Raw genomic sequence first — 17,028 nt, forward strand, 5'->3', positions numbered from 1 at the left:
AGCATTTCTTAATTTTTTTTTTTTTTTTAGGTGCTGGGAATTGAACCCAGGGCCTGTGCACCAGAGGCAAGCACTCTACCAACTGAGCTATGTCCCCAGTCCCTGAAGAACAGTTTTTTGTTGTTATTCTTAATTTAGACATATTCTATGTTTCTCGGCAAAACTGCAAATTGAAAATAAGCATTTTCAATACAGCCAGTGATCTAGCTGAAGGAGGACTTTATAGTCTGAAATGTTCTAAAATTTGTTCTTAATTACCTTGTGCACATTTTATACAATTAAATTTCCATCTAAGGATTTTGCATTTAGATTGTGCTCTGCAGTTAAACCTTCATTTCACAGAAATGCAGCAGCCACTTTGGAATATTCAGACACAGGGAAACTTTAAAAAATCAGACTTAACTACTGGATTACATAAAATTCCCCAGGTGAGATTTCGTCCCAAGACCAATTTACACAGTCCTACAGAAAGAGTTTAAATCATCTGAAACCATGCTGGTGAGGAACCATAATAAATATTAAATACCTCAAAATCGACTCTAAGATTCTACTTTTCTTGCCATGTATCAATTTCACTGTCCTCTTTCTGAATGGTTTAAAAACAATCCAAAGGATATAACAGCAATTTACCAGTGTTAAAGTGCTTTGGAGGTTAAACTGACAACAAAGAACACAGAAACACAAAGCATCTTGAAGTAGGGTTTCAATTAAATGTGGAGGATTTAGTAATGCAGGACCAAAAAAAAAAAAAGAGTTACAAATTAATTTAATCTTCTGCCTATAGTTTGCAGCTGCACTCCAAAGTGTCTAGGGCTTAAGAACAAAGCCTTGAAAGGCCTCAGAGTGAGGAAAGCTTCAATTTTTAATGTATAACGCCATTAGCTGATAACTTGTAGAATCTGCAACCCCTGCGGAGGGGTGTAACTGCAAGTAACAGAGTGGTGAAGTGACATATTTGTTCATGTCTACAACCATGAGGAAGAGGGTTATTACCAACACCATCAGCCAACAGGAACGTGCCCTAACAACCTTTGGGACCCTCCATATTATCAGTTCTCACTACAGCAAATATATTAAGACCAAAACCTAATTCACTTTAATTAAAGACAATTAGTTTGTTTTACTATTATTGCTTAACTTGTATATTATAATACATTGCAAATTAAAGATGGGATAATAAATGTAATGAAAGCATCAAACTGTGTGCAACTTTCTATCTATGCTCGGTGAATTAGCTTATCACTAATATCAATTTAAGAAAATTCATTATTAAAAGTGGTATGGAATATTTGACTTGAAAGAGAATTCAGTGGACTCACGCATATCTTTTCCTTATTCAATTTATACTTTTTTCTTTTTTGGCAGTACTGAGGATTGAACCCAGGCATGCCTTTTCCCTCACCTACATTCCAGGCCCTTTGTAAAAAATTTTGAGACAGGACTGCCCAAACTGGCCTTGAACTTGCCATCTTCCTGGGCAATTATAAGTGTGTACCTCTGTAACCTGCTTTACTTATTTTCACATAACACTTTCCTACAAACTCTAAGGATTTCCTCAACATAAACAGAATTATGGCCCAATGGTGGTACCAGAAGCTTAATTAATTTGCCCAAGGTCATTCTGTAAGTTGGCGGCAAAGCTTGTTAAATTACTACAACGCTGGGCTCTACAGATGTTTTGGCAATGGCAAAGGACCCTGTCGGCAAGGGCCCTGGAGACTTCCAGTGCAGTGGGTGAGCCACAGCAAATAACTCATTATGCCTGTACGGAAGTGCCAAGTCCTCCTGAGAGCTTGCAAATAACATTTTTTTTCCTTTGTGTAGAAAGAGCCTGAATGTGAGCTTCCCATCAGCAGTAGTCCTTCCCATGTGCCAACATTTTAAAAAGATTCACTCATCTTCACCAGAGTCTACTGATATAGTGAATTTATTTTAACTTAAGCAGCTCAAACACAGTAGCACAACGAAATAAATCAAGCACTTCTCAATCACTCAGCCTTCAGCATTCTATCCCAGATTACTAAGAATAATGGAGAAAAGACAGTATTAGAAAGAAATATTCTAATACAGTGCTTTTTTTTTTTTAAAAAAATTAGAAATGGGCTTATTATAGTGGACACTTAAGCAGGGAGAGGGCAACAGTAATTCACAAGTACAATATCCTAATGCTGTTCCTTTAATTGCTTTATTTGTTTCACTATTAAAAATGATTGCTTGCTGTGGTCCAACCGTGAATACTGAAAAGCATGATGCATTGAGGTCTCAACCTGGGCAAACTGTACCTAAACTTACACTTTATTGCAGCTTAGTTCACAATCTTCACCTAATATAGGGTTAGATCCCAGTGCAGCAGGAGGATAAATCATCCTGGAATATTACTCCGGCAAAGTTTAGCTGTGACTGGAGCATATGTGCTTTCGAGCCACTGAAGCAAAGGCCCATAAAATACACTAATTACTGGAAGTTATGGTCACTGAGTGATTGATAGCGCTCTGCAAGGCAACTTCCTCATTTTCAGCTCTTCTGACGGGGCTCATCCGCCACATAGCAATTATTAATTCATGACCCACCCCTCAGGCACTAGTACCTTTACTTCTAATTCTCCTGCTACCAAACTACTGCTACTGCTGGACACTGTCTTTCTTCATTCTGATGGCTGGGTAAGGATGATAAAAAGTAGATTTCATGCTAAATGCTATTGTTGTGAATCTTTAAACGTTGCTGGGTCCTCCTAACCCTGCTGTCCCCAAGCACATAATTCTCTTTCCTCTTCCATAATGCTATTGTGCTTGCATCATTTTCTTTTTCTCCTTAAAAAGTGTGTGTGTGTACATACACGCATATATATGTATGTATGTATTTGTATATGTGCTCGTTTGCGTGTGTGTGCCTGTGCTTAACTACCTCAGACCCCAAAATCCGGATGAACAACTTTTAGGTTGAATACTATGTTTAAAGGCAATACATAATTTCAACTAGGCCATAGTAAATATAAGGCAGTTAATTGTTAGATAGAAGAAGAAGAAGATGAGGAGGAAGAGGAGGAAGAAAAGGAGGAAGAAAAGGAGGAAGAAGAGGAAGAAGAGGAGGAGGAGGAGGAGGAGGAGGGAGAAGAAGAAGAGGAGGAGAAGGAGGAAGAGGAGGAGGAGGAGGAGGAGGAGGAGGAGGAGGAGGAGGAGGAGGAGGAAGAGGAGGGAAATCCCTGAATCTAAAAAGACTACTTCTGTAGCTTTGCAGACACTAATTGTTCCATGTTGATTTTCATCAGTCACTCTACTCAGAGCAATGCTAATTAAAATATCTGGGTATATAACTAAATCTCTAAAAGTCACTTAAAAACAACTGCAAAGGTCTCTTTTGATGGCATTCTGTGCATTAGAGGAGATTCAGTGAAAGACTCTGAATTAAAGAGAGATAAAGTTCAATGCTGATGGGTGAAAGCATGCATTTTACTTTTCTAGTAGAAAAATCAATGTTCTCCCAATGTTTGCACAGCTCTGAATGCAGTGCTGAGGGTGGTTTTCCTGTCTGAAATCTGAATGGTGCAACAGATGAGTAGGTGGAACTCTCACCTGTCTTTTTCAGGACTTGGCTCACATCTTTCCTCCTGTCCTTCCCCTTCTGTCAGAAGTTAGTCCTGAAGATTCTGGCCACAATTTTGTGGACAAATTTATACTACTCCCTGCTGATACCATTCTCTGGGGAGTGTATTACATCCTACCTGGTAAGACTCCTAGCATTCTACATCTTCCTGTATCTCTAGTGGCTGGCAACATTTAACCGAAGAGCAAATTCTAAACTTTTATGTTCTCCATGACACCAGAAGCATCTATTTTGCAGTAGGATGACAAAGGCCTTAGCTGGTTATGACAAACCCCCTGATGGTGACACCTCATGGAGCCTGGAGCCTGGTGGTGTGTGAATGCTTCTGTGCCACAGTGCCTTAGTGACCATGGTACACCAACTCGAATGTATTAGTGTTTGACAGTCTTAACTGACAAGGTTTCTTGCTTAGGAATCACTGCTTAGACTGACCAGTAGCTACCACTTTTACACATTTAAGCATTATGATTCAGAGGACTTATTTCTTGTTAAAGGCTAATGGGTCACAAGAAGGGAAAAGATTAGAGTTAACTACCTCCACACCCACCCCATATGCTTAATTCATTAACCATTTGAATCCTCAAAATAGGAATTATTTTGAGTCAGGCCTGGTGGCCCATGTCTATAATCCCTGTGACTTGGGAGGCTGAGACAGATGGATCTTGAGTTTGAGGCCGGCTTCAGCAATTTAGTGAGACCCTGTTTCAAAATTAACAACAACAACAATAACAAAACAACAAATAAAAAGGGCTGGAGGTGCAGCTTCATGGTAGAGTGCTCTGGGTTCAATTCCCAGGACAAAAAAAAAAAAAAAATTAAGAAATGATGCTCCTTTAAGATAGTAATGTCATGTTGACCTGTATTCTCTGACAGCAGGCAGCTTTAATCATGACAATAGTCTCTTAGAGACATAGCTCTGTGGGCTTCCACATCTAAACTGCTCTTTGGAGTGGTGCAGCTGTGAATATCTGAGAAAACGTGAGTGTTGAGGTTTAGTCTATTGAGCTTAACATGATCTACACTTATATTTCAAGACATGCAAAGTTGAGGGAGTCACAATCGGCCTCAGTACGTGCTGCTGCACAGTTGAACACTGTCCTCCAAACTCACCCATTCATCAAAACTTCGCTTAGGCAACATCCCTTCCAGAAAGCCTTCTGCATTGTGTTTCTGGAGATGGTCTTAACAGATCTACCTTTTGCTGTTTTACAAGGTGACCCTGTTATTTCCTCATTAAACAGGCTATGTTGTGACCAACAGATTGTGGCAGGAGTAATCTGTGAAATTTCTGAAGCTTTAACATCACAGCATAGAACACCAGGCACTGGAAGCCCAAGCTGGCCATGAGAAGTGAAGGAGAGAGTGTGCAAGAGACAGACTGAGCGAGCCTGAGTGAGGGTGAGCGGCACAGGGAGACAGACAGGCCCCAGCCTCTCCCGGCCTCCACCACGGCACCATGGTGCAGGTGAAGCTATTGTGGATCTTTCATCCTTAACCACTATCTGGCTGCAGTCTCAAGAGAAGCCCCTGATGCTCGTAAGGTGGGTGAGCCCTGCTAGAATTCCTGACCCACAGAATCCTGAGTAAATGAGTGGTTGTTATTTTAAGCCACTAATTTGGGGTAGTTTATTAAGCAGTAATGGATAACTGGAATGCCCTCCCTGACTCTGAGGTTAGTGTTCACTCTCACCAGCCCAGTCCTGTGAGCATCCACTGCACTTCTACTTCTCTCTCCCCCAACTCGTCAAGGAGCTCCTGAGGGCAAAGTCTGGACTCTTACTGCCCACACAAGGTACCCCTGGATAAATGTTTACTGACTAGATGGAATTCTGGCCTGCCCATTTCCTAGCAGAGTAGACGCATTGGAGATTAGGTTCATTTTTGTCTTTCTTTTAGTGTGAGGCGTAAGCCTATGAGAAGCAGTCTTGACCGACTGCTGAGCCACAACAAGCCTGTCCTTGCTTTTATCTAATTTCCGGCTCGTTTACATTTACCATTCATCTCCTCTTTTTCCAACTACTTGATCAACTTCCTTTCTGTAGCATAATGGAAGAAGCAGACTAATCCACACGTCAGGAAACCTGACTACTGGAGCTCCAGGTCCAGTCATTTAACCTTTCTGGAAAAGTCTTTTCTAGATTTTTCTCTGGATCTCAGTGTCCTCGTTTGCAAAATGGGAACTTTGATGCTAATAATGTGGAACCACCTTCAATGACTCAAATTACTAATTTTTCAGTCATTTCCATCACAGTGGGGAGAAGCTTACATGAGATAATGAATATCAAATGGCTTTGTTAAGTGTTATGTACATGTCAAATGTTGTGTTGCCATCCTTCTTATTAGACTGACATTGAGAAAGAGAATGTCAACAGCTCAGAGGAGAGGAAAGAGCACAAGCCTTCACACCAGAAGGCCTCATTCCACTTCTCTCCTGCACGGTGCAGGCTGTGGACCGTACTCACATCACGTTCCTTCTCTCCCTCACTGGTAAAGGGAGTGATTTACCAAGTTCCATAGTCTTTCTTTAGTTAAAAACTTCCTAGTCTCTAAACAAAAGGTGAGGTGTGTAAAATAATTTCCTAAATAAACACTAGAGAAAAAGATGAAGTTATTTTTATCCAATTCAAACCAAGTATGTAATATTGCCTGTAGGATCTTCAAAAGGATTTTTTGAAAAACTATGAATTGTGTCTCTCTTTTTAAAAATATTTTAAAATTATGCATGGACACAATATCTTTATTTTGTTTATTCATTTTTATGTGGTGCTGAGGATCGAATCCAGTGCTTCACATATGCGAGGCAAGCACTCTGCCACTGAGCCACAACCCCAGCTCTTCAAAAGGATTTTTAAAAATCAACTGTAAGTAATGGGATTTGAATATTGATAGAATCCTAGAAGAGGTTGTTACCACTGGATATCCCCAAGTTAGCCACAGGAGCTCCCCAAATTATCAAAGACTTGTGGAATTTTCAGGTTGACAGATATCACTAGAAGACTGGTTCCTCATCTTTTAGATCATACCTCAAAAGTAACCCCACAACAGTTTCTCCTATCTAGCCTTCTAACCTGGTGGCTGCCAAGCCCCAATTGTCAAACACCCCTTTTTAAAACGTGGGCTCCTTGGAAGTAGGGATTTTTGTCAATTTTGTTTATAGCAGGGTCCCCAGCAACAGGACCTGCCATATAGTAGGCACTCAACAAATATTTGCTGAGTAAATAAATGAATAAATGACTCGCAATTATCCAACCATAGCCATCTCTTCTACAAAGAATTACTTCTAACAAAAATAATTTGGTTGAGGATGTAGTTCAGTAATCGAGTGCTTGCCTAGCATATGTGTAGACCTGAGTTCAACCCCCAGTACAAAAAAGAGGAAAGAAGAAAAAAAGATATAACTGGTCAGTTATTTAACTACTTAAATGACCCCAGGGATGGAATATTTTCACTTCCCAAGGCAAATGATCACACTGCTGAGCAGAAAGAGCCCAGGGATCTATGCACTAGAAGATACTTTCTATTGAACAGAATGCCACAGGTCTTGTCTGTTTTTGTTTCTGAATATCAAATGGCTTTGTTAAGTGTTATGTACATGTCAAATGTCATAAAAGCCAGCTTGCTTCTTCTCCACTGACAAGCTCATGAAGATGAGTTGTCAAATGTCAATACTGTCTCCTCTTTATTTCCTTATTCTTCACATCAAGACTGTCGACTCAATGTTTTTTAAGACTCCAAGTTTGGTGTGTTTGTGTGTATATGTGATGAGGGCATGTGCTATTGGAAAAACTTTAAAATCAGCTTGGAATCCATCAAAATAATAAAACGCTTAGCTGGGACTGCTAGCACCTGCTTCAGCTTGTTTTGTCAATCTCATGGTTGTTCCCAGTAGCTCCAAGCACAAAGCAAGCCCAACAATGCGGCATTGGGGGGGGGGGGCACTTCACTGTGTCTGCAGCTTCACACTCACTGTGATCACTGACAACCTTGGAGAAGGGGCATTCAGGCATGGTAATCTGAGACAGCTGGGCCCCTTCACAAACCTCAAAAAGGACTGAACTAGTCAATCCATCATCTGCCAAAGGTCATTTTAACGGCTCCTTTCTGCAGTTAGTTACACAAAATTTTAGACCTCAAGCCCCAAAAATGACAATGTAAAAAAAAACCAAGTAGAGAAGAATTACAGAAAGGGGAGTAGGAGTGTGGGACAGAGTGACAGAAACTGTGCATGCTCTTTTCCTTCACGTTCTTCAATGGAAGTAAAGAAGGGCCCACAACAAGGACTCCAGAACCACCTCCTCCCTACTTTCCTACTCAGTCTTCTGTGGATGTTTCTTTTCTCTTTGGACCCTTTGATGGCTTTCAGCAAAAGCTTCTGATCAACAGGTAAGCTGTCTCACTAGTTGGGGCAGCAGACGGAACAATATCATAAGATTTAAATTCTGTTCACAAACTTGAAAATATTTGGTACTGGGAATTGAACCCAGGGTGCTTTACCACTGAACTACAACCCCAGCCCTTTTAAAAAAATTTTTGGATTCAGTGTCTTACTAAGTTGCTGAGGCTGGCCTTGAACTTGTTATCCTCCTGCCTCAGCCTCCCAACTTGTGGGGATTATAGGCATGTGCCACCATACCCAGCTCCTTGAAAGTAATTTTTTAAATTAAGAGAAGAAAATATTAGTATCTGAGGGAATAACACTAAATGCCAAATTTTTATGGTCTAGAAAAGCTGACAGCAGCCATTCACAGGGCATCCAGAGTCATCCGTCATCCTGAGACCAGGTTCACAATCTACAAGGGGGTTAAAATGGGAAAAAAGCCATAGCTGGAGACCCACTGTTTTTTTGTTTTTGTTTTTCCTGTTGTTTTTCTGTAGCGGGTGGAATGGGTTCTTCTGTGTATTTGAAGGCAGGATCCAAATTTAGATGATGCCTCATAATCTTTTACGTGGTAAGCCTTCAGTACATATAGGACACTGTATCAAAGAGAAGCTGACTGTTGTTGAAGTAATGTTACAGGGTTGTTACTGTTAAATGAGAATGTTACAGAAGTGTCATTCTTGTTATAAAAGAAACTAGAATATTGAAATATTTTAATACTTCTTTCAAAATGTGTGTTTATTATCATTGTTTATCTGAAGACGAGGAAACTGAGGCCCAGAGAGAAAAGTGATGTGGCCAAGGTTCCAGAACTTACACTGGCAGAGGTGGACTTTGAATCTGGGTCTGCTTCTTTGGCAAACAGAAAGTGCTTCTTCACATGCACATGAATGTCAGAAGAGGAAGACATTACTTTCAGCTGTAGAGATGAGTGTTGGCATCCCAAAGATGGGTATTTAAATTGTGTCTTGGGGAGATGAAGAAAAAATCACATTCTGTGCAGAGATAACAGCACAGTGTTCCATGGATTTATTTTTAACATCGTAAAGGTAACTCAAAAACTCAAGGAAAAACTCTTTTGTCAAAAACAATAGAACCTATAAAAATCTTCAGAAGATGGTGTTACTTTGATGACAGTGACATTGTGTGGTTCTCTAAATATGTTCTTCACCTATCTCGAGACAGTTTTTCTAAGCCATGGTCCTAGCTTTCATCATTTAACACATCATTCAAACCACTTCAATAAAACAGTGCTCATGCTGAAGAGGGGCCTCACAGGACTAGATGACACACCAATTAACCAAGCACATCGAGCCAGATTGCTCTGTGCCTGGGACTCAGGAGACTGGCGTAGAGAGGCAGCAAACAAAGGCACAAAGAGCAAGGATCTAAGTGAAAAGAGCAAATGCGTGTGCTAAAGATGGGGCTTTCAGCCTGACTCCTGTGGAAAAGTCTGTCAGGAGATTATTTGCCACCAACCTTAATAAGGTTTATAATAACCCGCCAGAGAGAATCACAAACCAGAACATGCACTTGGGAGAGTACTCCGTGAGAACAAGACTATTACAGCCTGGCCTGGTGCCTTTTTAATGCACATGCCTCATCCTGGGTGCTGCAAATGCAAGGCTGGAGGAGGGTAGGTGACTTAGGCCTCCACTCAAGAAGGGACATCTGAGAATCCAGCTCTTGCACACAGGACTCTCTATTTTTCACCTACGGACTGATGTTGTGACACAAATGACACAAGAATAGAAGTGGGTCAATTGATTAGTAAAAAACCGGAATAGGACCCTGCTCAAACCATTCTCTGGGAGGAGAGATAAGCACTGAGCTGCCTATGAAACCAGGAAGTGGTGCGCTAAGGTGTTTGAGGCACCCCATCCCTAAGGATTAAATAGACCTCTCGAACTTGGCAAAACAGAGCCCTTATTTAAATTTACCAAATTCATTTTCATTTTAAAGTTCAGTGCTGAAGCACTGAATAGTAACTACCAGGGTGAAAAGCCCTAGAAATCACCCAAATGAATCCATGAGAGCTTTCTAGAAGAGGCAAATTCTGGGAAAGGATTTAACCCTCCAGTTTGAGTTCAGGACTTTTATAGTCTTATTAGTGGTCTCACTTCTCTTTCTCTCTTTCTTTTTTGCACTGGGGACTGAACCTAGGGGTGTTCTACCACTGAGCTATATCCCAGTCCTTTTTTTATTTTGAGGTCTCCCTAAATTGCCCAGGCTGCCTTGAGCTTATTATCCTCCTGCTTCAGCCTCCCAAGTAGCTGGGATTACAGGCATGTGCCTGCCCCCACACCTGGCTCCACACTGATTGTTGTTGTGATGTGACATTTCAAGGAAGAACTGCAATTCCACAGGAGTTCCCTTCCCCATTACATAATGAGTATGCACAAACCTCATGTATGGTGACCACTTTAATTTGACTTCATAACTAATCCATAGGAGGAAAACCACAACATGTTTAAAGGTCTGAGTATAAAACCGTAAATACGCAACAGAAAGTCCCCCCCACCCCAAACTGACATGCTCGACTTAGGCCAAATGTTCTCATTTTTCCCTTTCTGAGGGATAATTTTCATCTTTATTTACTTTTGCCAATTCCAAATACTTCATACAGCTAACAAGCATCCTGGAGGAAGACCCCTCTACCCTGTGAACAGAGGGTGCAAAGCTGAGTAGAAGCAGGGGCAATTCAGTTCTTGGAGGTGTATCTGGCAGGCGCAGTGGTGCATACCTGGAATCCCAGCAGCTTGGGAGGCTGAGGCAGGAGGATTGTGAGTTCAAAGCCAGTCTCAGCAACTTAGAGAGGACCTAAGCAACTCAGTGAGACCCTGTTTCTAAATAAAATATAAAAAGGGCTGGAGTTGTGGCTCAGTGGTGAAGTGCTCCAGGTTCAATCCCTGGCACCAAAAAAAAAAAAAAAAGATAGGTCTGGTATTAAAGATTCTTTTCTTAACGCACAAATGTATCTATTATTATTACTATTATTTTATATATTTATTTTTTTGGTGGCATGAAGCATCATCTCTTATGAAGAGAGTGTGGTGAGAGACCTTGTTCTGGCTTCCCAGGGGACTCTGACAGCACATTAACAAGGGAAGGGGCAGCAGGAAGAAGGCAGGCAGAGGTGACCTGCATTATTTTAGGAGTTTAAGACAATGAAGGCAACCTCTGATTCTGGCATCACCAAAGCTCAGAGGTAAGAATTGTGGAATTAGGGGAAGGCTTGCTGGAAAGAGGGAGAAGGGATAGAATATTCTGGCTTCCCTTTTGTCTCTATTTGATTCTTGGATAATTTGGGGGAAATTCTATTGCTCAGTTAGTTTCCTATGTTTTTATCCAGTTTTGGACTCACCACAGGTACCTAAGGAAGGAAACTGGCTGACTCAAAACACTCAGAACAGTCTGGACACAAGCGGGCAGTGAACCTGTGCTGGTGAGACCTAGCCTGCTTTGACATCTGACCTCTTAATGGTATCGGAGCATCCACCCAGGAGTGTGCTGGGGGCTGGGGCAGGGGTCTCCATCTTTTCCCTCTTTCTCCTAGTGGTGCATCCATTCAAGGCCCACTCCATGCCAACTCCTTTGTAATCCCCACCCCCACCCCTTGGCTCAGAGTCCTTCATAAACACCGGGACCAAGGCTCACAGTGCTCCAGCCTTTGGGTGGCTTCCTCGTCCCCCAGAAGTAGCTCTCCTTAGCTCTATGTGCCCCCCGAGGGCCTGCCTCGTGACAACTGCTTAAGTAAGAATTACTGAATGAATGAGTTTCTCCTCTTTATAGCTCATACATAGAAAGGGAATCTTGTTCTAAAAGTGAGAACAAACAGAAGAAATACGATTCTTGAAAGTGCCGACTGTGTTTCACGGTGCAATTTGTTCCTCAGATTTTTAAATGTTTTTGCCACTCACGTTTCTGACAACCATGATTCTAAACAGGATTTACCACATCTATGGCCAAGCATACTTTGGTAAGCAAATGAAGAACCTCAGCCTTTAAGTAATTCTTTGGACTAACTTCCCAATGCTTTCAGGTAATGTTCTTATTACTTGGGCTCCTCTGGGCCTCTCTTGTAATCTTCATTACTGAACCATCCACTATGTCTGCTCTATGGATTCAAATGCTCCTTCTTCTCTTCCCTATCACATGCTTTTCTTTACCTTGGACCCTACCTAAATATGGTATAAAACATGCCAGGGGTTTCATTGTGTTCTCTAATGGCTTAGTGGCCTACTACTTAGGTGGTTCAGCTGTGGTCACTTGCTGGTCTGGTGGGTCAGAAGCTCCTGGAGGGCAGGGGCTACAATGCCAAGCTGGCTTTTGAAGGCATTAAGCTTCCTGTACCAAGAGATGCTCCACAAGCCTTGGTGATGATCATAATTAGATTCCTCTTCACACCCTATAGTATCTCCTCCTCCTGCTCTCACACCCACTCCTTAGCACCCATTTTAAAACACAGGGCGCATCAGAAGGCTGTTGTCTCTTGGCCCTCACTCCCCCCACCTGGTCATCTTACTCTACATTTCTCTGCAGCATGCTCCTTCTGGCATCTGGATGTCTCACATTCAACACTGACATTTTCAGTTCCCTGTACCTAATACTTTTTGATCTTACAAATTCTGTTTTCTTCAATGTTCTAGAGACTAATAGTTTGCCTCCAGGATAAAGGAATATGATCAATGAAATCCCAAACATATTGATGGTAATCTTCAAAAAGTCTCTCTCTCTCTCTCTCTTTTTTAGAGAGAGAGAGAGAATTTTTTAATATTTATTTTTTAGTTTTTGGTGCACACAATAGCTTTATTTTATTTTTATGTGGTGCTGAGGATCGAACCCAGCGTCCTGCGCTTGCCAGGTGAGTGCGCTACTGCTTGAGCCACATTCCCAGCCCCAAAGTCTCTTTTTATTATCTACTACATTCCTAGTACCTAGCAAAATATAGGTAGATGTGTATTACAATATGCAACATAAATAAATATAAATGTTAATTTATTTGGCATGTACCTTCCTATCTACCTAAACTGACCTCCTTGTTTCTGTGCTTGCACCTTTGCAATTGTACTCCACAGAGCACTCAGTGATCCTTTGAAAATAATCTAAGTCAGATCATTTACTCTCCCAGTAACAGCTTAAGTCCTCAACACGGCCTCTGAGGTTATACAGGATGTGGCCCCTGGCTACTGCTCTGAATTTATTTTTTTCTTGCTAACTCCACTCCAGTCACACTAGTCTCTCTGCTTTCTTACATGTGCCAAGTGCACTCCATCTTGTGCCTTTGCACCTGCTCTTACCAAGTGGCATTCAAGTCCCTGCTCTAATGGTACCTCATCAGAGAGGACTGTCTGCTTTCTTTTCCTTTATAGGACTTATCACCACTTGACAAGCTACGTATTTAGTTGTCACTTTGCTTTCTATCTTTGCTTTCATGCCCCACCCCTTACCAAATGTCCTCCAGGAGAGCCAAGACCTGAGTGTCCTCTCAATACTCTATCCCCACTGCCCCTGCAGCAGGCACAGCAGGAGCTCGAGACAGGAATACAAAAGTGAGTGAGGAAGGGTGAATGGTGAACATTTATGTGTGCTCTGAGTCTGAACCTATCAGTGACGCTCTCTTACAGTATTCTATACCCCTGTGGCTAAGCCATGCCAGGGTACAGCCCTGTCTTAGTCACATAGCTCTACAGTTGTGTGAAAGTTAAGGAAAAACAGCAGAATGAGCAGCAGTGGAGTTAGTCTAAAAAGGGTCTTAAAGATCTTATTTTACAGATGAAGGAAACTAGTAGCAAAGTGGGAACTGCATACTGCCCCCCCCCCCACATACATGTGTGATATGACTACACTGGAATGAGATGGTCTTCCATTCCAGCCTGGGATGCTCATCTCTATACCATGTAAACTCTCAATGTTCTACACTCTATCTGGTCATTTATAAAATATAATCAGTGATGATGTTTTAAAATATGCAAAGGGAAATTATATAATGGCAAGGCCTGAGTCCCACAAATCAAAAGAACTACTTTCCACTGAAAGCTAGAACAAGACCTTCAGGATTCTGTTGGGAGACAGTCCTGAGATCCATCCACCATTATGGCTAACCTCTGAGCTGATACACAAATACTGTATTTCTTCTTTGACTCCCTTTTATAGAGAAACAGAAGAATAGGGTTTAGTATAAACACTGAACCCTTTATTTTTGCTTTCTTTCTATCATGCAGGTGAATTAAGTCTATAAAGATATTTCCCTATAAATGCAATGGAATTCATGCATTACAAAAAGTCACAGAAAAGTATTTGACCTAAAAAAGTTGATAAAATTGTTAACGCAACTATATGATCTTATTTAAAGACTCCTTTCTACTTTTAAGAAAGTCTTCCTTTAGCTCAATCAATGTAGTTGAGAAATAATCTTGAAGCACTGGAGAATACCTGGGTTTTATAATACTGTAATTCAAATTGAACCATGTGTCCTTCTAATATAAGTCATAAGGTCACTTTATAGACCTCATCATAGAAATCTAGTGGGGCTGTACCTGCCACACTAAGATAAAGTCCATTCTAAATACAGCAATGAAGGGTAAAGACATAAAATTATGTTATATACATGTGTCCCTCCACACCCATCACATTATAGCCCCCCCACAAACACGTGATAACACTATATTGGAACAAGGTGTCCCCCCCTCACCCCTTTTCAAAAAACAAATACATAGGACTTATACATCCAAGTAAGTAGGCTGTAGCTTGGGGTGTTATATTTGAACAGGATAGCATCACATAGCATCTTAATGGAATCCCTCTTTTAGCATATAGGTACTCCAGAATTAGTGGGTATGGGGTTCACCGAGAGAACATGTTAAACGTGCAGATTCTTAAGAGATTGGGATTTAACTAGTCTTGGATGGGGCTGGGGAACCTGTATTTTTAACAAGCACTTTGGATATTTCTTATATAGGCAATCTATGAGAAATAGTGCTTTCTCATAGTGCCCAAAGACAGTTCAATATCGAAATAAGTAAGAACTTTAGAGTCAAACTCTTACATATATACATAACACACTGAAGTTTTATTTTATTTTGTTCCTCCTGATAGAACATATTAACACAGACATTCACAGAAGTATCTGGTTGTAGCAACAACATACCTCCATGAAAGAGATTCCTAAGCTCCAGACATCAGAGTGTATTCCATACTGCTCCCCTGAAATTCTTTCAGGCTGTAAGAAAACAGAAAGGAGTCTGTGAGCTGATCTAAGTTACTTCAGGAAACATAAACTGAACACAAGCTCGGCTAAGATGGGAAGACACCAATATCTGCACAGCAAAACAATTTCACACATTCATGTATATGTACATGTACATATTATATAGAGAATATGGAGAAATTTTCTTTCTGTACATATATATGTATGCATTTATAGAGGTATATATGTATGAGTATGTGTTTTATATATATAATATATGTATATTTTTTCTTGATCCTCTACAGTCTCTGTGGAAAAAAAATATTATTCCTATTTCACAAATAAAGAAAATCAAAGTTCCAATTAGTGAATTACTATGGCAGCCACCTAAACTAGCAAATGAGCTGAGACCTAAACCCAGGTCTTCTCCCTCCAAGTCTAGTAGTCTTAACTGAGGAGTGACAAATTACACAAAATTATACAATATTACTATTTACTTGCATTTTGGTAGATAAGTCTTGAAGACTAGAGTTTAGAAAATTTTGATTTTTTTTTTTTTAATTTGGAAATAATTTCAAACTTACAGGGAAGGGGAAAAAATAAGACTAGTATAAAAAACATCTACATTTCCTTTTCCTAGATTCACCAACTGTTCAATTATTTATTTCACTTACCAGGGTTTCTTTTGATACGAATCAAGGAATAGTTTGGAAATTCCACTTGGGACATTTGGTCCTCCATTCAAGATGTGTAGCAGACACCTGGTTTAGAAACCTGCTACATGCATACTCTACCTCAACAGAAATAATTTTATACTGAGTGGGGGCTTCCTCAGCTATCCCTCTAGGATTTGGCATTCAGTAGGGTACTTACAGAATGTCTGAAATGAACACATTAACAAATGAGTAAGAGAAACTGAGTTCCCACAAAGGTGAAGCAGTTGCTCAAACTTACACAGCTAATGGGCAGGGCTGGGATCAATACTGGATAATGGATCATATCTCGTTATCCAATTCTAACCAGTTTGATAGGTATTAGGATGTATTCCTATGGAATTGGCTAGCCAGTTATGGGACAAACATCATTATTGTCATCAACATTACCATTATGTAAATTTACTAAAGAATTTCCACATGCCAGTCACCATTTTAAGCCCTTTTACGTACATCTCATTTCAGATTCACATTCATATGAGATTTGTACTATTATCATCCCTGATTTTATTACTGTCCAAGCCTCAAGCTGTGGATTAGCTAGCATTAAATGGATTGTTCAGGAGCAGGGCTAGGTTTAAAAACCCAGTTATTTCTTTTCTTTTTTTGGGGGGATACCAGGGATTGAACTCAAGGGCACTTAACCACTGAGACACATCTCCAGACCCCCACTTTTTTTTTTTTTTGTATTTTATTTAGAGACAGGGTCTCACTGGGTTGCTTAGGGCCTCTAAATTGCTGAGGCTGTCTTTGAACTTGTGATCTTCCTGCCTCACCTCCCGAGTTGCTGAGATTATAGGTGTGAGCCACTGCTCCTGGCTCAAACCCAGTCATTTCTGACTGAAAAATCAGAGTTCTTTCCAGAGTGTCAAACTTCTCCAGAACTAAAAGTCAGTGGAGCCAAGAACTAGTCTCAATCTGGTGAGCATTTCTGAAAATTCAGTCTTTGGACCAACTGCCAAACAACCACCACAGGTGTTCACCACAAATGAATTTCCTGAACCAGAATCTCTGGGCGAGGGCCTGAGGATCTCATTTTTAAAAATTCTTATCTGGTGATTCTTTAGTACCCTCAACTCCAGCCACTAAAAAGATTTCTGGAAAGGCAGTAGCTCTCAGAGTGCCTCCACCTTCCTCCTCCTCTG

The 17,028-nt window shown here is 40.8% G+C and overlaps 1 protein-coding gene across 16 annotated transcripts in view; it reads right to left on the minus strand.

The window, feature by feature from the left end:
- Map2k5 (mitogen-activated protein kinase kinase 5) overlaps positions 1-17,028 on the minus strand; it is a 243,479-nt gene that overhangs the window by 86,928 nt on the left and 139,523 nt on the right. For all 16 annotated transcript variants that reach the window (XR_007343974.1, XM_015480492.2, XM_048793802.1 and 13 more), the window contains one exon: positions 15,132-15,203. Coding sequence is in view for 15 of the 16 variants with exons in the window: in XM_015480492.2 (XP_015335978.1) it covers positions 15,132-15,203 (72 nt within the window). In the remaining variant the exon portion in view is untranslated. The remainder of the gene's footprint in view (positions 1-15,131; positions 15,204-17,028) is intronic.

The sequence above is a fragment of the Marmota marmota genome, unplaced genomic scaffold (assembly GCF_001458135.2).
Source record: "Marmota marmota marmota unplaced genomic scaffold, marMar, whole genome shotgun sequence".
In the NCBI taxonomy this organism is placed as follows: domain Eukaryota; kingdom Metazoa; phylum Chordata; class Mammalia; order Rodentia; family Sciuridae; genus Marmota; species Marmota marmota.